Below are 25,354 nucleotides of genomic sequence, written 5' to 3'. Positions count from 1 at the left end.
GGACAGTTTTACATTTCGCCTCAGTCCATTTTAAAGGAGCTTTGGTCCAAATGTAAACAACAGAATCATGTTTGTTTTTTAGTACCGCATGAGAGGCCCAATGATTGCCCTTCATCCCAGAGATTTTTCCAGATTCTTGGACTCTTCTAATAATGTTATGTATTATAGATAATGAAATCTTTACAATTTTATGATGAGGAATGTTATTCTGAAACTTTCCACAGTTTGCAGATGCACTTTTTTGTAGTTCAGTGAACCACCGCCAATCTTTACTTTTGAAAAACGCTGGTTCTCTAAGATGGTCTTTTTATATTTGTAGTACCATTTAATTTTACAGCATTTTACACCATTTACACCATTTAATTTTACAGCATTTACAGCTGTAAAATTCAGTATAGTATCACTTTAGTTAACAACCAGACTCTGCACTCACAGTCGATTAATACGTGTGTGTATGTTGAGTTCATTAGACCACTTGTGTCTCTTTGGCTTTATACATCATGCTATCTTATACAGTTATTGTTTGCACATTGGTAATTGTGGTTACATTCCTTTATCAGTGCATTAAATACGTGGTTTTAACACTGCATATCAATGCATATCAGATGCTTTAAGCCACATCATGATAAAGCATCTTAAACGTTCAATTTGTTGTGCAGGTGGCCCAATGTGTAGGCTTATTAGTTATATAGAATTAATGGCCTCTTGCAGTATTTTTTTTTTTAAAGTAAACAGATTTTCTGCTGTCCTTCTAACTTTGTAACCTCTGTTTTGTGGACACAGTGTGCATTTCTTTTCCCTATCACAGCTGTCTAGTCCTTGAGCTCTGGCAAAAACTATAAACAGTTAGCTCCATAAATATGTATAATCTTGGTTCTGTACATTAGCACAATATTAGCACAATATGTATTATAAATGAAACAACTCAAATGCAGTTGAAGTGCAGACTTTTGGCTTTAATTCAGTGGGTTTGAACAAACACATAAAAATGTGATGAACTAATGCTTTTTTAACCCAATCACTTCATTTCAGATGTAACTGGACAAATATATAACTAAAAATATTGACCGTATGTTGTCTGTTCAAAGCAAAACCTTCCAAATGATAGCACCACACATCAAATCAACTCCATTTCTTTTATCTGCTTAATTAATAATGACATAATGAAGGAATTGCCCACACCTGTCCATTGAATAGCCTTTTAGTTCCTTTAAAAAAAAAACAGTGGCCCCTGTTACAGAACTGAAAGGCCTAAACGCTTCATCCAGTTTGAATATGGATACCCTCAAATGAAAGCTTAGAGTCTGCACATTATGTCGGTGGAATACATGTATGTGTCAGTAAACAGGTTAAAAAAAAAAAAACTTGTGTCAGTGTCTAAATATATATGGAGATGCAGTGTTCAGATAAACAATTCACTTGCCTTAAGGTGACTGTTGTTGTGATCTAGTGGTTTATAAATAAAAATGAATTGAATAAATATTATGTGTCTGTGTTTTATTATTATTAATGCAGTAAAAGTATATGATTAGACAAATGCAAATCAAAACATAATATGATTTGTTTTTTCAAAAGAAGGCAAGAACCTCAGCAAACACAGTAAACTCCCCCATAATACACTTTCCCTCTCCTCCTATATGTCCTAAATCCAGAGCCACATCCTCCTCCACTCTGGACATCTAATCCCCATAAGCCTGCATAATGCCCTGGCCAGGGTGAGCGAGTAGAGGAAGTGAAGAAAGGCAAGTTCAAGTTTAATGACCTTGCAAGTGGATTACAGGTCGGCTAGGGTTCAAAAACGGCTCTGCGCGGCCTTGAGCGCAGCCTGAGGACCAAAATCAGCTGACACAGAAAAGAAAGGTTCACAAATCAGGACATATGTAAGTCAGGTTAAGGGCAGGGACATGTATGACCTCTGTACTGTGTACGTGAAGTTGCAGAGTGTTCCTCTGCCACTAGAGGGAAGCAGAGCCTCTCATTTTCTTCAGTCGTAGCTGAAGAAAGTGTGTTACTTGGCCTATGCTTCCTGGTGGGCTGATACAGCAATGACCTGACCTAAAGTATCACAGAGGTGGATTAAGATGCCTCTGGTCAGAGGATTAACTAAAAGCTGCGTTTCCATGCAGCATCTTTGCAGCTCCATGTCCTTCTGTTATTGTTGCAGCAATTGTTGTTGTGATGTCTGAGTGACTGGGTGTAAACACAATGCAGGTCAGCGATAGTGAGCAGTGTAACTGCTTCACAACCTTTTCAGCATTTGTGTAGATCGTGATTTGCTTTTTGCATTGTTTTAAACTCCCACTCAGGTTCAAAACAGGCCCACTCTGAAACCACTCACATGTTTGAAAATGTGTTTGTGAGCAGACAACAAGCTTGTCTACTTGTAAGTCTGTTGCACAAGAACCAAAACCGCAACTCTGACCACTCGCTTGAGATTTTGAACGTGTCCTCTTCCCCTGCTTGTACCTGGCAGAGGTACTTTTTCCGAGCATCGGTGATACTCTAATAAAGTTACACTCAGCAACGTGATTTAAAACCTTATACATGGAAAATGTCACCGATTGGTTCTGAGCTTCAGATGATTTTATCACATCAAAGCACTTCAAGCTCATAGACTTGCTGTCTAATGACATCAGGTGACACAGGAGAATCTTACATAATCACAATAGCACAAACCCACTCTAACATCTTGCATCTTGCAGAGGCATGGTAAATGGATTGATTCTTATATGGTGCTTTTCTACTCCCCCGGAGTACTCAAAGCGCTGTATACAACATGCCTCATTCACCTATTCACACCCACTCATACAACCACTTCCTTCTATACTTAAGTGCAATCTAAACATTCACACACATTCACACTCCGATGGACGGATTGAAAAGCAACTTGGGGTTAGTATCTTGCCCAAGGATACTTGGCATGCAGACTGGGAAAGCCAAGGATCGAACCACCAACCTTCCAGTCAGTAGCTGATCTGCTCTACCACCTAAGGCACAGCCACCCCAATAACCCCATCTGCCCTAATACAGATGCCATCATGTAAGAAGCGATCCTATACAAATGTCTGTGTGGAAAGTATGTTACGACTTGCTAAATTAAGTCGTAACAAGCACCTCTGTCTTAACTCTGTCATTTCCTGTCCCTTCCAACAACTCTCCATCCACTGCAGATATATTTCTAAAGGTCATGTTTCTCTGCACACATACGGAAATGTGAATCTGCCGTTGCCGTTCTTGTTTTTGGTTTTGATTTTTCTTACCCTATGTAAGAGCCTTGAGAAAATGCCCCAAGGTTTTCAGGAAATGCATTTCGGGAACTGAAATGTGCTTCAGTTAAAGCTCGATGATTATGTTATACTTGCCTGTACTTGCACAATTCGTTTTGAGAAGGTTTGGTAATCCCTAAATGTTTAGAATTCATGCAAAGAATGCATGTAAAGCCGAAACTGCACTGTAATTACATTTTGTTGTTTCCAATATTTGGGATTGTTAAACTGTTTCGTAACTTTTTGTTTGCTGTATAGACTCAGTTTTACAGTATAATGCTGTAAAATTTATAAAATGTTACTGCTACCACTCTTACATCCGATTTGGGGGGGGGGTTACACCAGCATTGTAAGCTGTTATTGTCCATTTTTGTCCTTTGTAACTCAAATTCAGCACAACATATTTGTATTTATGTGCTCTACAAGTTATGTTGAGCCTTACTGCTAAAAAAACATCTCAAACATCTCAATAAAACATTTTGAAAAACATGTACCTGGATTTAATCACACATCTTCTTTATCCATAATTCATGGTTTCTGTAGCTCTGACAATGCCACTGCATGATAGGTTAATCAAGCAAATAGTAAACATGGGAAGTGGACATAGCTGTGGTTAGAGTGAAGCACAGCTATGTCCCTTTTGTTTTCTTACTTTTGTAAAATTGGGCCCCAACAATAAGACAAGTTTCTACAGGTAGGGCTCACGGAAGTATTTCATACAGCTGGTGTTTCAGACTGTGCCAACCTACAATTCCTACATGCACATTCCCTGTAAGGTCATATACTGCATTTGTGTGCATTTATTGGAGATATTTTCTGTAATTTGTTTAATTCTGTATGAAGTTATTATTATTATTATTATTATTATTATTATTATTATTATTATTATAGTTATTATAGTTATTAAATTATTACATGTGGTAATAATTGTGCCAGCTGAGATATAAACCTTGCTGTGCCATCATTTTGGTTTAACTTCACTGTCAATCCATTTTCACTGGTTGATGTTTGTTGCCACAAGATAATCCTGAATCATGTTTTAACCTTCTGTCATTGCATTTACTCTGGTTTGCAGCTGTCTGTGCTTCTGTGTGGCTGGACCTGAGTTATTATTATTACTACAGCTAATGTTTACTACTTCTGTTACACCATGTATTAGGTGTAAAAATCTTCTAAATGTTTGCAATTCCATATAAACAACGCTTTACAACCATGTTCAGGAAGATAAACCAATTTATTCATCTGTTACAAAACAAGTGGAATTTCAGCAGTGTTATGCAGCTGTTGGTGCTTTTGTCTCCACCCCAGGGTGTGGTCTCTACTTCTTGCTCTTAGTTGGCACACCACGGAAGCAGCAGGTCAGAGCAGCTACCACCGCCATAAACTCCTCAAAGTCCACCACGCCATCTCCATCAAAATCAAGAGCTTTGACCAGGTCATCCAATGCTTTTTTGTCCTTTGCTCCCTGTGAAGACCAACAGAACACCAGTGCTGTAAGCTACAGTCTGCAAGCTGCCAAATAGGGCCTCACTTTTTAGTCGAATAAAAACAGTTAAAACTAAACAAAATGTTGTTGTTCAAGTTAAACAATCAGTCTGAAAACACCATTAGGCTGACACCTTCTGTTAAATTTTACATCACAACTTGTCGGAAACACTTTTAAAAACAACTAGAAGCATGCAGCTGCAGGATGATATGTCCTTACTGCTTTCATTTTGCAAGTTAACCACCAAAACCAATCACCAACACATGAATTTGTATATTTTGCAGCATATAGTAAAAACACAGGTATGCCCTTTGGGGTGTACATTACCGAGATCATTTCAGGCATTTCCTTTTCCAGCAACGTCTTGACTTCAGATTTGGACAGACTGTTCGGGTCGCCATCAGTTTTTGCATACTTTTCAAAGGTGTCGAGCATCATACACATGGACACCTGTAGCTGAGTCATGGTTCCTGGCTGATGGGTAGTTATTAAACAGGTAGAGAAAAAGAAATGGAAGGTCGACAGAGCAATACCTGTGCAGGCAGTGACGGAAAAGAGGAGATACGGTTCTTTTTATACCTTTAAAAATGGGCTTGGCCACATTGGGAAGACAAAACCTCTAAAGGTGTGGCAGTGTTTGCTGCACATATCAGGTTAAATACTCTGAGAACACAACCTCATTCTCCCAACGCCCAGTATGCAAATACTGAAAGGCCATATGCAGCTTTAGTCATTTGCTAGTGGACTTTGGTGAAAATTAAATGAATATTTAATTGTTGATAAACATTGTGCTTTGGATATGAGTTTAACTTTTCTACCACTGCATTTCCTGTGTTTGGCATTTGTCTGTGCTTCTGCATAGGGCTGGACTTAAGCCGCTAAAACCCATACCATTTTTAACCCTGTGTTTAAAAAAAAAGTACACTGTGTAAATATCATTCTAGGTTATGCATTTTTATATTAAATCACAACTATGTGCAGGTAGATAAATCCCTTTATTCATCTGTTACATAACAAGAGGCATTGCAGAGATAATAGGCAGTTGCTGCTGTTGTTCCCAGGGTGTGGTCACTACGCTCACTTCTTGCAAGGGCGGCCGTGGCAGACGCAGGTGATAGAAGCTACCAGCACCATGAACTCGTTGAAGTCGACCTCACCGTCTCCATTGAAGTCCAGCTCTTTGAACAACTTGTCCAGGTCTTCTTGATTCTGTGCTCCCTGTATAAATCAAAAGATTGTGTCACTAGTGCTACATTTTCTAAACTGCCAAAAGTGTTGTTGTCAGTATCATTTTTATTCAAATTTAGCCTTTTTCAAGATCACGTTGTTCCAGTTCGATGACAAACAACCCTGAGATGTATTTGATTGTCTTTACTTTTCAAAAAAATTGAAACACCGTATAAAAACATCAAAAAGCAAACAGCTGACTGTTTTACCAACCAAAACCGAGCATGCAAATTTTTTGTAATCATTCAGTGTCTTTATTGTACTTGAACTCCTACCATGAGTCAGGATGTTTTCTAACTTCATGATAAACTCTTGCATACAGTATATTTAGTTGATAAATATACTTAAATACATAATGTTATGTAAATTTAAGCCTATGTGGCTGATCCTCGCTGAGCAGATATCAGCACTGTACCCAGCGGTGACATGTACATGGCCCAGCACATGCGTGCAAGGAATGAACAGTACCTTGAGCAGTCCAGGCAGCTCGCTTTCCAGCAGAGCCTTGACCTCGGCTTTTGTTAGGCTGTCCGGCTTTCCATCCTTTCCTGCATATGTATCAAAGACCTTCATCATGCAAGCCACGGACGTCTCCAGCTGTGTCATGATTGCTGTCTGACAGGTGGTTATTCAGGTAGAGAGGAAAAATTGGAGGTGGACAGAGCAGTAGCTGTACAGGGAATGAAGGGTTAGAGAGGGGATTCTTTTTATACCTTTAAAAAAATAGGTTTGGCACCACTGATAAGACCAGCTTCTATTGCTGAGGTAGTGCTTCCTCAAATGTTTGACTCCAACTTAGTAAACACAACCTTGGACCTGCATCGCCCAATATTCGCATCACCTGAAAGGCCATATGCAGCTTTGGTCATTTACTTGTTGACTTAAGGCGAGGCCGATCTATTAACAGAACAACAAAGGTAATAAATTCTATGATTTAAAGCAGTAACTAAGCGATTGATTTATTATACAAGCTGAGCTGCAAAGTCTGTTGTCGTTATCATCCAAAGACGATAATGAAACAAGTTTAAACCTGCTGTCAGTGCAGCTTTTACTGTGGTTGGTGGCTGTCTGCGTGTCTATGTAGGGTCGGATTTAAACCACAATAGGAAAGTTACGAAAACTGAGTACACGCGGGCGGTAATCTGTTCTCTCTCATAAATGATGTTGTGGAAATTGTGCTCTCTTACAATATATATATCTATGCATGAAACATCAAAAGCATTTTTGTGGTCAGATAACATGTCACAACATGCCTCTTGCTTCATTATGTCAAACACAATGAGAAATAAAGTTCCTCATGCAGATTGGATGGCAAAGGAGGAATCAAAGATGATGGCGTTCAGTGGACCGAGTACCCGAGTCATACTTTCGAATTTCACTTTTTATTTTAAAAACAAAGCATGTGGATGTGGTGAAAGTGCAAGGGTGCAAGCTTGCAAGTAGAAGAAAGCTTCTGAGACTGTAAAAACCTGGCCATTCAGTAGCGGTTAACACGTTTTGGAGGGTACATCATGGCAAGCAGGCCAGGTCTAGTATCACACTGTAAGTTTGGTTTGTCCCTCTGTCAGTCTGAACCTGGCTGACTCAACAGGTCAAATATTTGCATTGCTTTTGTCCGTCTAGTACATGTTAATCACCGCTTTCTGATATTATCACAAACCCAAATGTGTTAATGCAAAGTAATGTGACACTAAAACTGATCTGTCTTGTAGCTGTTGGTATCACTTTCTGAGGCAGAGTTGTTTTAAGGGTGTAAAAAACACTGCAATTTTAAGTTTACCTGAAAATTAAACCATTTTCTAAATATTTTCCAGTACAGCACATTTTGCAGCTTTGCCAAATGGTGTAGACTTTTCATACCACAGATTGTATATTGTCAGTACTCAGTGCTTCATGGTGAAAACTAAGCTTGGTCTCATGGCTTCTGTTTCTATTGTGTCACTGTTTTTTTCACTGTGGTGAAAGGTGATAAAACATCTTTACGTGGCTCTCCATTTATAGGTTCTTTCCTCTTGCTCTTTTCTCCTTTTATATGCGTCTGCCATCTAAAGCAGCCAAATCCCTCAGCCTTAACGTGATGATTAAATTATTTGTGCGCAGCTGTTTAAATTTGCACCCTGAAAATGCTTTTTATTGTCCACCATGCGTAACTCTGTGTGTGAAACAAAAACTTGACAAATATTTTAGGTATTAAACAACAAATCCTGCAAATACATTTGAGTATACTGAGTATATTTCACTATGACATGAAAGAGATGCTAAGAGATAATATCTTTCCTTTGCACAGCAGTTAGTTTTCCATGTATGGTAACCAAACTGATTTTGACTGTAAGCTGTAAAGCTCTGCTCTATTCATGTGTTGTTGACAGGCAGTTTGACCTGGAGACATGCTAAACAATGCCAACTCTACAAACATGAAAGTGATTCTTGGAAATTCACCGTCGGGGGTTCCTATGAAAGGCGGTGCCTTGACTTTTGCTGTTTAAAAAGAAATTAGAGCGCCTTCCCTGGTTATTGTAAAATCATATATGATATTATAACATTGTCATTATTTTTATAGAAGCTGAAGATGAGCACAATATCTTGAAATAGGAGTAAAAACGAACAGTGGTATATACAATATATAACATAAAATATGTTCAATGTGTGATGTACACTGGCATTATGCCAAAGTCAACAGTGTGCGTATACACACGATGTGGTGTATTGGGTGGAGTACTGGATAAACAGGTGCAGAGAACTAAAGTCTTAAGGCTGCAAACCTAATGCATCAACACTTTAAACAACTTATTGTGATACACACAAACAAAACATAATCTTTCACTTCAAGGTGGCTGTAGCAGGAAGGTGGGTGGCTCCCCCTAGTCTCCATGCCAAATATCCTTGTGTTAGATATTAACCCTAAGTTTCTCTCCGGTGCGTCTATTGGAGTATCAATGTATGTAAATGTTAGTTAGTAAGAAGTTGTTACGGTCACTGGGGGGACTCAAACGCGGGACTCCTTGCTCAAAGGAAGAACGGAGGGTTTTATTTACAAACACCAGGTGAAATGTGTGACAGTGACTCAGTGCTATATACAAGCATGCGGGGATCAGGGCTCCAGGGAATCCACGGGGAAAAACAGGGGAACACTCTCACTCCTCCTCAGTCTCTCTTGGCGTCTCACCAGTCATTTACTCCTCTCTCACACCAGAAACTCAGTAGGGAACAAGGGCAGGTCCAGGGGTACAGGTCAACAGAGATGGCCAGTAACGTGTTACTTGTAACTTGTTACTTGTAATGCGTTACTGTAATCCGATTACTTTTTTCAAGTAACGAGTAAAGTAAGGGATTACTATTGCAAAAACGGTAATTAGATTACCATTACTTTCCCGTAGGAACGCTGCGTTACTGCGTTACTAAAACCGTGATTTTTTTGCGAGAATGTCTCATGACAGTGACGTAAGCGAGTGCGACGTTCGTGACAACAGCTGTGTGCAGATCAACAATGGATCACATATCGATTGTGGGAGAGAGTATGAGCGTGCAGCGTTTAAAGCGTGGAAGCACTGACCTTACTTTGAGTTTGATTCCATAAAAAGTGACAAAAACATTAGTGTCCGTTGTGCGTGGGAAGAAAACTTTTTACAGCGAAAAAACCCCCCCTAAACTTCCAAGCAAGCACCAAGTGCACAACGATGTAATGAGAAACTCACAGAGAAACTCGCGGATTCTTTAACTGACCGCTGCACACCTGCACCAGAGCACACCTCCGCCTACCCTGCTCCTGCTTTACAGGTGAAAATAGAGCAACAGGACCGCTAGTCTTTGATTTTATTTACTTTCTGCTGTGTTTTACTTGCATCTATTTGAAAGAGTGAGTGTAAACACAAAAAAATATTTTATTTTATGTGCTGGAATGTGCAGAAAATCGGTTTAAATATTAAACAAATTTCTTCCAGTCAGAGAATGTTGCATATAATTACATTTTTGCTTGATTCATAAAGTTAAAAGATTAAAACTAACAAAACAAGTTTTAAAAAGAGACTTTTCCATTTGATTACATTCTGTATGATGAATTATGTAGAAAAAGTAGAATTGGGCTGAAAGATCTATCGCTTTATTACCTCTTCAGGTTGTAAATCGTGTTTTTAAAAAGTAACTAAGTAATTAATTACTTTTGAAAATAAGTAATCAGTAAAGTAACGGGATTACTTTTTTGGGGAAGTAATCAGTAATTAGTTACTGATTACTTTTTTCAAGTAACTTGACCAACACTGCAGGTCAAGCAACGATCCAGCGAAGAGCAGTCTCGCTTCTTCCCTTTAGTAGAGGCCAGTTAATGAGGCGGAGGTGTTGATCATCTCCCAGGTATGTAGACCAAAGGTGGGAGCCCACAATGAACTCCGCCCAGGCGACAGAGGGGGAGAGGGAGAAAGAGGGAGAGAGAGAACAAAGCAGAACTTCTCAGGCAGATCTGTCGGACCGTGACAGAAGTAAGTTGGCAAAAATCATAGAATTAAGTGCTTGGGGGAATCTGGCATGTTGTATTAAGTGCTTTGAGTACTCAAAAATTGCTATTTAAGAATCAGTCCATTTACAATGCATTGCTTCTGTTTATAGCACATGGAGCTGTGTATTGTATTTATCTTATCATGTACAGTCATATGACTCAGACAAGATTATTGCCTGAGTCATATGAACAAAAGACGGTTCTGGAATGCGGCACTCCCTAAAACAGGGAATGGTAACTGGAATATACCAACTACTGACACATTAGTGGGGGACCACCATTATAAACCAAATATTTACTTCTAATATGATTACAGTTGTGTTCATAATCACTCATTGTGGACATAACTGCCATCGTTTCAGTTTTAATTATTGCTTTGAACTGTTCCTTTTCAAGTTTTCATAAGTTTGAATTTATTTTGGATTTTCTTTAAGTCACACGGGGTCAAAAGTATAGAAACACAAGGGGAGCTGAAAGTTCTAGTGTGTTTTAACTTGATAAGACCGAGGCGTATTAACTTCTTGTCACTAAACATGATTGAGTACGACTGGTAGTTTGTCATGCCAGCATTTTTTTATAGCGCTTATCGGCTTGACCAATACTCAGAACAATAGGAAAGTCCAGGGAACTCAGTGAAGATCTAGGAAGGAATTGTGGATTTATGTAAATTGGGAAGGAGTCTTGGACTCATGTCTAAACAACTGCATAATCCAATATCATAATTTTAAGGAGCTGAAACACTTCTTTGCAAGCTTTGCAAGCTTTGCACGCTTTGCACGCTTTGAGGTGAAGGGACCAGAGGCAGCAGCAAAAACATCAGACAGCAGCAGCAATTTAAGGGATATGAGGTGAGGCGCACACTGAGGGCAGAGAACCCCATGAAGGCCGCTGGTCCAGATGGTGTGACGGGAAGGGTTCTAAAAGAATGCGCAGATCAGCTGGCTGGGGTCTTCACTAAGATCTTCAACACTTCACTCTCCCAGTCCTGCATCCCACCATGCCTAAAGTTGGCCACAATTGTCCCACTGCCAAAACGTACAGACAGCCTCAATGACTACCAACCTGTTGCTCTAACACCTGTTATAATGAAGTGCTTCGAGAAACTGGTCCGACGTCACATCATGTCCCGCCTGCCACCCACACTCGACCCGCTCCAGTTCGCATACAGAGATAACAGATCAACTGAAGATGCCCTTGGCACAATGCTCCACACTACCTTCTCTCACCTGGAACAACAGGGGCGTTACGCCGGGCTGCTCTTTGTTGCCTTAACACCAGCTCTCCACAAGGCTGTGTACTGAGTCCCCTGCTGTACACTCTGTACACATATGACTGTGTTAAACGTCTTCAAGCAACTTAAAGAAGTCCAGACGCTTTTCTTTGCAAGCTCCTTTGACTACGATGACCTGGATGACTGAGAACCTTCAGACAAGGTGCAATAATAACAGTGTGCAATACACATGCACTTATTGTTCATTTTATTACTAAGTGAAGTTACTGTGTTGTGTTGTGATGTGTCGTGTTGTGTTGTACGTAGTGCCGACGTGGGACAGTTTTCCAATTTCATTGTACTATTGTACTATGTGTGACTGTGCAATGACAATAAAGAGTTATCCTAAATGATTATATGTAAGGATGGGACAGTTTAGACCTGCTGTTGCACCAATTCCTTTTTAATTTCATTCAGGCCTTTCTAACCAATTTTAAAATGTTTCCGCCTTTCTTGTTTTTCTTTAATTGCTGGAATTTATAACAGAGTATGTTTTGAAAGATGACCAAGTAGCAAACCTCCAGATTAAGAAGGTAGATCACACTATAAGATACTGGAGGTGTGAAATTGTAAAGGGTGAGATTGGGCCTGTGGCTCTCTAACCTGACACATCTGAAGCTACAGCCACAGGAAATAACACTTGTTTCACTGTGAATAAAGCTTTTTTTTTTTCTTTTTGAAAACTTTTTCAGAGAACTTATTACAACTTATATATTTATAGCAGTGTTGTAGCACACTCTCACATACAGAGCTCTCATGGCGCGTGTGTTTGAAGTATGGGCAGTATGTGCTGCCCATACTTCAAACATAGGCTAGTTCGTTATCACACCTACGATGGGCTACTTTTGCCTTTGTAAACTATAAAAACTGTTAAGAGAGTGTCAAGGTTCAAAGAAACTGGAAATGAATTAACGACTGCACCATAGGTGATACTTCTCTGGGTGCACATCTACAGTAGGACGAGGTTGATTATAAGGTGCCGGTAAATCAGAATACAACGGCTAGTTTGTTAAATTGTAACAGTAAATGGATTTCTATTTTATAGCACTAGTGACACACCACTAACCCTGAGAGCAAGTAGAGCTGACCAGTGTTGGTCAAGTTACTTGAAAAAAGTAATCAGTAACTAATTACTGAGTACCTCCCCCAAAAAGTAATCCTGTTACTTTACTGATTACTTATTTTCAAAAGTAATTAATTACTTAGTTACTTAGTTACTTTTTAAAAACACGATTTACAACCTGAATAGGTAATAAAGTGATAGATCTTTCAGCCCAATTCTACTTTTTCTGCATAATCCATCATACAAAATGTAATCAAATGGAAAAGTCTCTTTTTAAAACTTTAAACTTTAAATCTTTTAACTTTATGCATCAAGCAAAAACTTATTATTTATATATTGTACTTATATTATATTGTACCCCGCCTCTCGCCCTATGACAGCTGGGATAGGCTCCAGCGCCCCCAGCAACCCTGAAAAGGATAAGCGGAAGCGAATGGATGGATGGACTTATATTATACTTATTATATGCAACATTCTCTGACTGGACGAAACTTGTTTAACATTTAAACTTATTTTCTGCACATTCCAGCTCATAAAATAAAATAGTTTTTTGTGTTTACACTCACTCTTTCAAATAGATGCAAGTAAAACACAGCAGAAAGTAAATAAAATCAAAGACTAGCGGTCCTGTTGCTCTATTTTCACCTGTAAAGCAGGAGTGGCGTAGGCGGAGGTTTATCCTGGTGCAGGTGTGCCGCAGCGGTCAGTTAAAGAATCCGCAAGTTTCTCTGTGAGTTTCTCATTACGTCGTTGCGCACTCGGTGCTAGCTTGGAAGTTTAGGGATTTTTTTGCTGTAAAAAGAAGTTTTCTTCCCACGCACAACGGATGCTAATGTTTTTGTCACTTTTTATGGAATCAAACTCAAAGTAAGGTCAGTACTTCCACGCTTTAAACGCTGCACGCTCACACTCTCTCCCGCACTCGATATATTATCCATTGTTGATCTGCACACAGCTGTTGTCACGAACGTCGCACTCGCTTACGTCACTGTCACGAGACATTCGCGCAAAAAACCACGGTTTTAGTAACACAGTGCTTACATGAAAGTAATGGTAATCTAATTACCGTTTTTGCAATAGTAATCCCTTACATTACTCGATACTTGAAAAAAGTTACAAGTTACAAGTAACAAGTAATGTGTTACTGCCCATCTCTGGTGCTGACACATATTTGTTTTTATTTTATGATGCAAAAAGGTTTACAGACAAAACATTTGAAGGGACTTGACACAAAAAGTCTGGTCTCCTACCACTTAATGTATGTGTTTAAACTTTTAAAACTATTGATATTAGTGTTTGGTTTCACAGGCAGAGTTAACAGCCTGGAGCAAGGTGCATCTGTTACTCATTATACTAAGGACTGAGGAAACACCCTTTTATCATCGGCATCGTCGTCGATTGGTGTAGTTTTGTGTTTCTTCTAACTAATCACATGAGAAAACATTTACTCAAAGTAGTAACAAAGTTACCAGTAAATGTTGTACAGCAGATAAGTAATGTTCTTAGTGTGTACAGTATTTGTGCAGACATCTGCACAAACCATTTATTCTTGTTTTATTATAGACGGACTTTAAAAAGGGGGTTAATCCAATGCTAGCTTGCTTTTTTATTGTAACTATCCATAAAACATTTTATTCTGTTATCTCATACAGCTCAATTATACGGACAGGCCCTGTAGATCATTTGGTTAAATGCACCATTTGTGTGTTATGAGCCACCTGTGTGGGCTAATCCAATCGGAACCGTCCATGGGGGGTTATGTATTGGTATTGGACGGTATAAAGTATAAAGTTTACAGGGGAATAATATCCGCAGTGGTCATTGACTCATACCAACTCATGAGACAGCTGCAGGCCTATTCAGTTACTGGCTGTAACTGGCTGCTGGGTTTCCTGACAGGAAGAAAGCAGACAGCAAAGGTCTGCAGTAACACTTCTAGCACAATAACAAGTACAGGGACTCTCGAAGGATGTGGGTTGGGGCCCCTCCTCTTCACTCTGCTGACCCACGACTGCACACCATCACTCAACTTCAACCTTTTCATCAAGTTTGCAGATGATGCAACTGTGGTAGGTCACATCAGCCACAATGATAAAAACCTACTACAGGTGAGAGGTTAACCCTCTGGCAGAGTAGTGCAGCAACAACAACCTGTCCCTGAATGTGGAGAAAACTAAGGAGATCATCATAGACTTCAGGGGAATTCACACCTGCACACCCCACTAACCATCAGTGGTGCTGCTGTGGAGAGCGTAAGCAGTGCCAAGTTCCTGGGTGTGCACATCTCAGAAGATCTCTCCTGATCAAAAAACACAGCATCACTGGTCAGTAAAGCCCAACAGCGACTCTGCAAACTGAGGAGAGCAAGAGCCTCAACCCCCAGCTGCATCACTGTGTGGTATGGCTCCTGCACTGGGTCCTTCCGGAAAAGTTACAACGGCTAGTGAGAGCAGCAGAGAGGATTGTGGGTACCTCTCTTCCCTCTCTCCAGGACAGCTACTGCATCTGCCTAATCTGGAAAGCCCTCTGTATTACAGGTGACTGCACTCATCCGTCCAACAGCATCTTCAGTTTGCTGCCATCATGAAGGAAACTGAAGAGCCTCCGGGCTAGAACCAGCAGATATAGAGACAGCTCCGTCCGTCAGGCTGTCGGGATGCTGAATTCACTCCCTGCTGTCACACACATGAACCCCAGACCTGCATTCGCCTCGTTCCTCTGAAACCCCCAACCCCCAAACATATAAAACTCTGAACCACCACCATTGCCCTTTCACTGACTGCCCCACCCCCCACTTGCACACCCACGCGAACTTGCCCACAATCACTATGATTGAGTTGGACACTGCTGTTTATATAAGATAGTATTGTATTGTATGGTGTTTTACATAAGATTCCTGTTTTATTTTTCATCTTTTAATCTTTATATTGTTTGAGTCTACACTTAGGACCATGGGAGCAAATTCTTGTGTATGACTGTACATATGTTCTTTGACAATAGCTGACTTTGACTTCAGTTGTTAGAACATTTAGCAAAAAAGCAGACATTCAGCCCAATGGCTAAAGACTTTGGGCAGACATTGGCTGTTCGTTCATCCAAGGATTAAAGCATAGGTGTAATTCTTAAATAGTTTGAATTAAACCTTGAAAGTCTGCACTTCAATTACACATCAAATGCTTCAGTGACAATCGTCATGCCGTCGTTGTCCCAAAGACGGAGCACTGCATGTAAGCATCTCGTGTTTTCTGCAATAGTATATGTTGCAGTTTGAGGTCTGTCAGTCTTTGCTCACCACCAAATGTTACTAGGACATTTGGCTCAGATGCTTAGGTAGGTCATCTAAAAACAGGAAACCCGCTGGTTTGATTTCCTTGGGCAAATTTAAATTGTTGTCAAATTGTTCTGAATGCTTGAATAAATGTGTGACTGTAGCTTGTACTGTGGGAGCACTGAGCCAGCAAGAACCAGGATGAGAAAAATGTTTATAGTTATAAACATCACGTATGTAAATGGGTTGCTAAGTCAACTTGGAGGTCAGTGTTCAGAGAAAAGGTATTTTAGGAGCTCGTCGCTAACTGGTCTGATTCTGCCTTCAATCATGGTGAAAACACTGAAACGTTGACCTTATAACATGAATACAGAGAAGATGTACTGAATGATGAGGACACATTTATAATATCAGAGACATGCATTTAATGTCTCAGATTTATTTGAGATGTACAAGTTTTGTATGGTTGATACGACAAACACACACATAGCAAACCTTCGCCCGTCACAGGCGTACTTTCCACTTCCTGTCACTGACCTACTATACAGTCACCCCTGAACACCACACTTTCCATTCAGCATCCTAATCGTAAGCTGTAATCATTACGAAACCTGCGTGTTCAGTGTCGCATTTTTAACCCTCACTGTTGCTGATCGTGTTTTAGCCCAATCAAATTCTGCCTGGTACCATTATCAGTGTATAACCCTGTGATTTTGGGTGTATCCTATATGATGTCTGCATGATCAGAGTGATTTTCCCCCTGAAATACCGAAATAAATTGCACAAAACATTTTTAAGCAAGAAATTACACAAAAATCCTGAATATAGCAAAGATGCCACAAATTAAAAACTATGCAAATTCATCATTTATTTTATTTTTTTATTTGTCAGAAGGTTAAATAAACACATAAACATATTATTATTTTGTGATTCAGGCTTTATGGGACTAACACCCCATCACTGAAATTAATTTTAATTAAGATGTAGTTTATAGAAAAATACATACATATTTACAACCACATATGGGGTTTTTTGCAATCATGCAAAAATGTAAGAAAAATATGCTATATACAGGACAGAAAGTACACAAGAAAACTCTGGAGCCGACACTCATTTACTTTCTTTGGGATCCACATGCTCGAAGTAGAAGGATTCATACAGAGGCACTTGCCGCTGAAAGAGAAGGACATAAAGAAGAAGCTCATCAGTCAGACATCACAGACCGAGGCGCTCCACAGGTCAGTGTTTCCTAAAATGCACAACCTAAAACTCAACAGGCAATCTGAGTTTAACACATAGTTAGGTAGAAACATTATGTCAGTTATATTTTTATGATGTCTCAATGTTGAAGTCACCGTGAATAACTCAGTGAAAATGGATCAACATGTATTTGGACTGTTTAAAAATGATTTTCAGTACTGTTTCCTATTGTCCCCCTAAACTAACTAAAACATCACCCTGAAATGAACCCCGTTCTCACCCACTGAGACGAGCCTCTGGAGGAGCTTGTGCTGTCTTTGTCTGCATCTGCCATCTCGGAGTCTACGTGGGGAACCTCGTAGATGACTCGGGCTGCTAGTGCTGAAAACACACACGTCCACATAGAAATGATTACAAGGATTTAAATTGCATTTTCTTTTTAAAATAATGACCTAATTGGGAGCCGCATTTAATCCTTTCGGTCTCTGTTACTGTTACTGTAATGTTACAAACATGTTACAATACTTCATCCCTCCTTATATTTTCATTTTTAACAAACTTATCTCTGTCAGTGTTTAAACTGTGGCATCCTGTTATTATGGGATGAAATGGACTTTACAATAATTCACACTTTATCTACTTCACTTCTGCACCTGTGGAGACTCAAACCAAGAACCTTCCTGCTGTGAGGAGACGGCACCAACCACAGTGTTTTGTTTTTCCATATCTGCATCAATTACTCACCTCCAGCAGTATCTGAACCAGCTGTTTCAGCTATCATCGTGTGCCAGTCTCAGCTCATTGACCATCTGCTCTTCAGTGACTGGCTTCCTCTTTTTAATTAAATCAGACTTTAGATTTGCCCATATCTACATGTGCTTCTTCTTTAATCTGATGCCAGCAGTCAGTTTAAAAACTAAACCATTTTGAACTATTGCATTCTTTATTTGATAACACAATTTTGCAGCCTTTTTCACAACCCTAGTGTATTAAAACATTATCCTTGGCACACAACGCTATTCAATTTCAGCCCCAAATATTTCTAATTGAAACACTATTATGTTGTTGTTGTTTTTCAATGTAGACTTGTTTCATGAGTAGATCATCTATCAAGAGGAAATTTGCTCTTTTGAGGTTGAACTCCAAATTGTTCCTAGTGAATCAAGTATTAATGAATGTATGAATGCAGCTTGTAGTGTAGAACGACTTTGAGTTTTCAGTGTTATAAATATAATAAAGTAAAAACGCATGTTATTATAAAGTGGTAGGGTACTTACAAAAAGAAAAAAAAAGTGATGTGATCCAAAAACCCAAAGTTTTCTGCTTGTTATCACAACCAGGCCTCCTGTTAGCAGCTCTTTTATCTTTCAGTCAGTAGAAAGCTGCTGTCACGTGTACAGATTGTTCAAAATTACAGATTACTCCTACCCAATCCAATTTCATTACAGTGGGTTGCACAGAGTATTATAGTTTAACATTGTGCTGCACAATGTGTTAATGTTTCCTGTAAGAGCGCCACATGAGTTGTGATGTGTATAGAATTGTTTGCTGCAAACAATCGTTTGCTGTTTGGTATTTAAAGAGAGTCTATGGGAACTTCACCGTTGTGGTACATACTTTAAATATAAGGTTACAAGAACTGACAATTCAATTTGAACTGATAGTGTCAAAATATTTTTCTAAAATATAAAAAAAAGTAGATGTGTTTACTTTCTTCATATTGACTGTTTAAGGTGATGAGATGAAGCTAGCACCTGGATAAATCTCATTGTGTTCCAACTGGTTTCTTACAACTACATTCAAATATACTTCACATTTGTTTTCCGCCACTAACATATATGATAGACTTTGGTGCTCTGTAAGACAGTCTATGTTGTTGTTTATACAGAGGATCCTGTAGGAGAACTTTCTGAAAATCGCCATTTTCATTTTGAACTACCTCCAAGCTCTTTGATTGTGTGCTTTTCTATTACGTATTCATCTACACTGTTTATATCATTCTGTTTGCTATTTATTGCTGTCTTCTACACTCCTGCACAGTTGGCGTGGAACGCCCATAATTTCGTTGTACATGGACAATGACATTAAAGTCCTATTCTATTCGGTTCTATTCTATTTTCCAGGTACCAAGATATTTCTTCTAATGAAACCCTTGAAAAACTTATCAGTCAGGAGCATTAAAATCCATTACATTTGTTATTTAGTATACTAGTTGACTTGATACCAAATAAATAAATAAAAGGCATTTTTCTACTCTTTCTGATCCCTCAAAGAACTTTTACATTAAGTGTAGATTCTTAGATTCAGTTAGTTTCTTCCTTTTAGTTAGTTTATTTGAAAATATTTTGATGTTCTCATGTCAGGGTCAGCTTTGTTGTATTTAATATAATGAGTAGGATGTGTGTCAGGAGTGACAGATATTACAAAACAAGCAGCACTTTTTGCAGGTCTTTGAGTCACAGCCATGAAGATGCCAACAGGTAAAAGGACTGTTTCTTATGCAGCGCTTTTCTACTCTATCTGAGAACTCAAAGCGCTTTATCTTAAACAAGTCCCAGTAAACACAGGTGGTCGAAGAATCAAGCTAAAAACATTTCATATATATTTTTTATTTAATTTATTTTTTACTTACTAGTTTGTGAGTGTACACTATAGTTTCAGTTAGTACTTTTTTAAAGCCTAGTTTTATTTTGTTTAACAGACGTGTTTGTTCACACCTGGTTTTAGTTTAATGTAAGTACAAACACCTTGTGGCTCAGTTACTATTTTTCTTTCATCGGTTTTACCACAACACTTAAACTTTGCTGCCATGCAAACTGACAGTTGTGCAAATGTATTAGTGAGGAAAGTGTCAGCCTCCACATTACGAGTCCTAATTTCAAGGCTTTTGATGCAGATTGTTTGGAACTTTTCTTTTTCAGGAATAGTTTTGCGTGATGAAAAATGCGGACTGCAGAAGGTACTAAATGAATGCTGTTCAAATAGCATGTACAGAAACTCACACAGTTTTTTTTAAAATCCTCGTGCATTTCCTGCTCCAACTTTTTATTACGTATATGGAAATATTAGCTCCTAACTTGTTTGAATTGGCTCCAATATAGTCCAGCAATAATGTCAAGGTACAGTGGTTGAGGTATATCACAGAGAACTATCTCATCATAAAACAACTGCACATTTATAGTCAAGTGATTATTTTGTTTATTGTTTAAAATGAACCTGTGTTCCTGTGTGTGATACCTGTGTCATGTTCTTTGGTTAAAAGAGTTAAATACAACGTGTCTTTATGTATAGACAAAAACACAAGTAACAAAGAAATATTTTTGTTCAGTCCACCACTCATAACTGAGTCTCTGATGCTTTAGTATTCATTTAAAGTTGGTACCTTGTTTTCTTCGCAGAGTGCAGTAACAGACGAGTGTGACGAGGAGCAAAGGAACCACTACAGCCAGGGAAATGATCACGTTGGTTGGATTCCCAGGATATAAAGAATCTGTTAAATTTGTAATAATATTATAATAATAATTACATCCATCTATCTCATGTAAAAATGCAATGCCTTCTGGTACTATCATGGTAAAATGTTGTGTAATTTTTTTATTTTTTTTTTAAAAAGAGGGATAAAAACTGTATTAATTGTCTATTAAGACTACCAAGCCACCTAAAATGACAGTGACAGTACAGTTGATTTCAGTCTACAGTTGATATTGATTAAATATCAACTACACTCGTAAAAAGGGATTTGAACATGTCACCATACTGAACCTTGTGCACTTTGCCAGTTGTTCCCAGTATCGTTGCCTGTCTTGACTGTGATGACTGTCCCATTTCCTTTAGCCTCAGTTAAAGATGGTATCTCCACAGTCACCTTGCAGATGTACGTCCCTGAATCGTCTGTTCTAACACTTGAGATATTCAAAAAATAACATTTCTTCTCTTCCTTTATCAGAGACGCATTAGGCTGATTAATAAAGTAGTCGCTCCTAATTTCTGTTTGATTTTTAAGCCAGTTCACTCTAAATCTTTCAAACTTCTCTGTCCAGCAGCAGGTGATGTTTACTGTCTCTCCTTTCCTGACAGAAACATCGGGACTCTGGGTCACAACAAATGTGCCTGATGAAACACCTGTAGGAGACAAAGTGGAACATAAGTCATTACAAGACCACACGTATTGCATGATTTCTAAAGCTAAAAGCATCAGGGTTTTGGTACAAATACAGTATGCAGATATGTTTTCAAGTAGCATGAAAAGAAAAGCAACTGAACTTTTTTAGGTTTCCTGAAGATGTTTCAGCTCACATCAGAGAAGCTTCTGATGTCTTCAAGAAACTTTAAGTAGTTCAGTCACTTTTCCTTCCATATCCTTAGATTACACATGTGTCAAACTCCAGACCTCGAGGGCCAGTGTCCTGCAGGTTTTAGATGTGTCCTTGATCCAACACAGCTGATTGAAATGGCTAAATGACCTCCTCAACATGTCTTGAAGTTCTGCAGAGGCCTGGTAATGAGCTAATCATTTTATTCAGGTGTGTTGACCCAGGGTGAGATCTAAAACCTGCAGGACACCGGCCCTCGAGGCCTGGAGTCCGACACCCCTGGATTACCATGACCTGGATGGCTGAGAGCCTACACAGACACAGACATGCTTCTAAAAACATTATAGTGATTTTTATAGAAAACAAATAACAATATTAGGTAGTAAATGCACATCAGGAATAAAGATGTCATGATAATAATTTTGTTGTCTTTTACATCTGTTATTTAAAAAGCCTTGTATCTTTATAAATCATTCTAGATCTAAGTTAGTCTCACTTCTTAGAACTAAGAACTTTAAACACTGACATATTGAGAAGAAATAATATCAGACATTCATTTATCGCTTGAATACTTATCACAAACAAATTTAGGAAAACTTAACTTTTCCATTTAGAGAGGAATGGTATAAAAACTAAATAATTTGCTAAGTTGTGTTTCTACTTACTCCAGGATGACAGGGTACAGAGAGAGGCGAAAAGCAAGCTACTTAGCAAGATCTTCATCTTGCCACACTGATTCACTACTGAACAGTTACAATCGCTTCATCTGTCACATCTTCTCTTAGTCCCACCCACCACACACACACACACACACACACACACACACACACACACACACTGTGCACCATGTTTTCTTCAAAGATCTTCTGTTTTCTAGAGAAGTGTGAAAACCCACAGATGCTGCTGCTTCCTCCTTCAGACAGAGACAGCTACAGACAAACTATAGAAGCTGTGACTAAGACCTTTCTCTTCCGACTGAAAAGGACACTTTTTTATCCTTATGCAGAGATGCTGAAATGGGGTCACAATAAAATACATATTAAGGACAGATAATGTAATAAACTGTATTTTTGTTCAAGAATTGTTATTAAAATAGTTTGAAAGTCAATCTTTGCAAGTTTACACACATGCATACATACAAAGTTTACATGTTAACATTAATTTATTTTAATATTTGACTTATTTTTTTAACTGCACTGTTTTGGAGGTTTTACGTTGCCAGATTATTGTAGTGGTATAGCTTTTATTCTATTATTATTATTATTTTGTTGAAAACATCCGGGAGGAAGTTGATGTAGGTCACCTGAAAACGTGAATTGAGAGTTCATAAATGACGTGAATTGTCATTCTGTGAAGTCCTCAGAGTCTGAAGCTACTTTTTGCTGCTACTATGTTTCCCAAGGGGTTGAAGCAGTCGACACATCCACATGTTTTGATTTCACACCTGATGATACTAGAGATTTCTATTACCCTATCACAGTCTCATTCTGAGGGTGTCACATATTTTTAAACAGTGCGGCTTACATAAGCACAAGGTGTCTTTTAGCATCTATGCTTAAACCTAACTGTGATAGTGGTTTGTTGTTTTGCCTGCAGGAGGAAAGGTGGAGCAGTTTGTGGTGCTGGGTGGAGCTGATTGGCACAGTTGCTGCATACGTGCCATTGCATGTTGGGAGCTGAGCCAGACCGCAAAGCAGCCAGTCACACTAGCTCTCACAGCCTGGGTCAGTCCAAGCAGAGAAAAACCTGAGTTGTTATTTAGAGTGTGCTGGGAATTCCCCTGATTGGCTCTGTTAAAGTGACAACACACTACATGCTTTACATGCTGAGTAGTTTTCAGTGCCAAAACCTCATCAGTGAGCAACAGGATAGGCATGAATAAGAAAGTGAAAAACATAATAGTCACAAAAGACTTTATTGTAACACTGCAGTGACGACATAAAACAATGTAAATACATGTATTTGCTATAAACATGCTATTTAAAGTGTTATCAATTGTATCAGTTTTAGAACGTACAGTAACAATTGCAACGTTATTTTGTAACAGTGTAACAACCAGCTCATCTGTGACTTGTCAGTCACAAGTCAGTTATCACTAGGGAATAGTAAATGGACTGATTCTTATATAGCGCTTTTCTACTGTTCTGGAGCCCTCAAAGCGCTAGTGAGTCAGAAATGTTTTGAATATTGAATATACATGGTCTACTGTGGAGTAACATTTTCCAAGAATTTGATGCATTCTCATAGACTTATAAGAAAACAGAACTCACTTCACTTCAATGTGCAATCTACTGACACCTAGTGGTGAGATTTTACACACTGTACCTTTAAGCATGGGTACCAAGAAAATACTAGTTCCCTATCACCTATGGTTTCAACTTATCTAATGAAAACCCACTTAAAATTATCAGAATATAAATCCATCTTATATACAGTCTGTGTTTTGTAGGATATGCTGTTAAGAGCTACTAGCATAGCTGTACTCTGTGTGAATTTGAAAGTTAGTACAGCACTGAATTGAGCTAAATGCTGTCAAGCTGGCATTTAGTAGATAGAGTTCATCTGATCACCTTAAATTACAGGGTTACCATGCTAACAATCCAACTTCCTGGAAACCTAGTAGCAGCCATCACCGCTGTTCCCTCTCCCAGTAATGGAACAAAAGCTGAGCAACTTAAAGCTATAACATTTCAATTGATAGCCTTTAGCATTTAGATTTATTGTTTGGTGGACCAGTAGTTCTCAACCTGTGTGCCATGAGGTAAGCAAGACATTTGAACAGCCAGTGTGTTTCAGGCTGATGAAACTGCATTTGAAATACGACAGTACTCCCATGACCTGGATGACTGAAAAGCTGCACAAACAAAGACACAGAAAACAAAGAACAAAAACCAAACAACATTGTACAGTACTGTGCAAAACACTCGAGCCATGCCTCAGTCTTAGCAACAGTTCAAAGTTTTTCTTCTTTCCTTTTAAGTTCATTTAATTTTTTTCAGTCCAGTCCTCATATCTGGCCATTTTCAGGTGAATGTTGTTTGTTTTTTTATTTGTTTTGTTTAGCTTTTATTTTGTTGAGCCACTTAATACTGACCTTTGAATCCCTTGAACACCGCACACAAACATGACACAAGTGTTATGTCTACACATAACAGACAACTTTGCAAAGGACAAATCATTACGACATATAATCATTCTAAATGTAGAAAAGTACCAACAATTATGCAGCACCATCTGAAATGTGTCTGACTGACAACAGTTTCATTTTTCAGCATTACAATGATTCCAAACACACTGCAAACACAGTAAAATAGTACCTGGATAGAAAAACATATACTGGAGGTCACAGATCACACTGGACATACAGACGTAAAATTGTTCAATATTTTACAAAGAAATACAGAAAAATAAGTTGTAAAATTGAGCCTTAACACTACTACAGCTAAATAGTACCTGACCGAACTACCAGTCGTTATAAATGATTTATAAAATTCTGAAACAAGCAGAGAAAAGAAAATGCACGAGGGTTTTTTTTACTTACCCCAAGAGAGGATGCATATACAGGAAAACAGCAGGCCAGTTAATAAAAGCTTCATTCCTTCACACTGAACCAACAATAGCAACTGACGCCTACATCTGTGGTCAAATTATTCACACCAAACATTGGCACCCAAAGCTCAGATTAGTCTCGTCTTTTACAGTTTTTGCAGAGTTCAAAGCCACAGCTTATCTTCCTTCGCTTCGCTGAATTCTTCATAACAGCAAAATC

The 25,354-nt window shown here is 38.7% G+C and overlaps 3 protein-coding genes across 3 annotated transcripts; all 3 read right to left on the bottom strand.

Annotated features, from left to right (window-relative positions):
• Positions 1-4,481: 4,481 nt before the first annotated feature.
• Positions 4,482-5,313, bottom strand: LOC147336210 (protein S100-P-like). Its single transcript, XM_086285269.1, has 2 exons — positions 5,080-5,313; positions 4,482-4,731 (listed from the first exon to the last, which is right to left on the bottom strand). Exons 1-2 carry the CDS (start codon positions 5,215-5,217, stop codon positions 4,585-4,587), a joined length of 285 nt encoding a protein of 94 aa, XP_086141395.1. The 5' UTR covers positions 5,218-5,313; the 3' UTR covers positions 4,482-4,584.
• Positions 5,314-5,728: 415 nt separating this feature from the next.
• Positions 5,729-6,678, bottom strand: LOC147336209 (protein S100-G-like). The gene is made up of 2 exons (XM_086285270.1): positions 6,448-6,678; positions 5,729-5,970 (listed from the first exon to the last, which is right to left on the bottom strand). The coding sequence occupies exons 1-2, from the start codon at positions 6,583-6,585 to the stop codon at positions 5,830-5,832; spliced, it is 279 nt and encodes a 92-aa protein (XP_086141396.1). The 5' UTR covers positions 6,586-6,678; the 3' UTR covers positions 5,729-5,829.
• A 9,847-nt stretch (positions 6,679-16,525) lies between these two features.
• Positions 16,526-22,346, bottom strand: LOC147336208 (uncharacterized). The gene is made up of 5 exons (XM_086285268.1): positions 22,251-22,346; positions 21,035-21,394; positions 20,655-20,762; positions 17,553-17,653; positions 16,526-17,245 (listed from the first exon to the last, which is right to left on the bottom strand). Exons 1-5 carry the CDS (start codon positions 22,306-22,308, stop codon positions 17,183-17,185), a joined length of 690 nt encoding a protein of 229 aa, XP_086141394.1. The 5' UTR covers positions 22,309-22,346; the 3' UTR covers positions 16,526-17,182.
• Positions 22,347-25,354: the final 3,008 nt, after the last annotated feature.

The sequence above is a fragment of the Aulonocara sp. 'chitande type north' Nkhata Bay genome, linkage group LG3, assembly GCF_057382095.1.
Source record: "Aulonocara sp. 'chitande type north' Nkhata Bay isolate Kocher_YH1m ecotype deep benthic linkage group LG3, A_spYH_male_GT1.1, whole genome shotgun sequence".
Taxonomy (NCBI): domain Eukaryota; kingdom Metazoa; phylum Chordata; class Actinopteri; order Cichliformes; family Cichlidae; genus Aulonocara; species Aulonocara sp. 'chitande type north' Nkhata Bay.
This window is presented reverse-complemented; position numbering and strand designations above follow the sequence as displayed.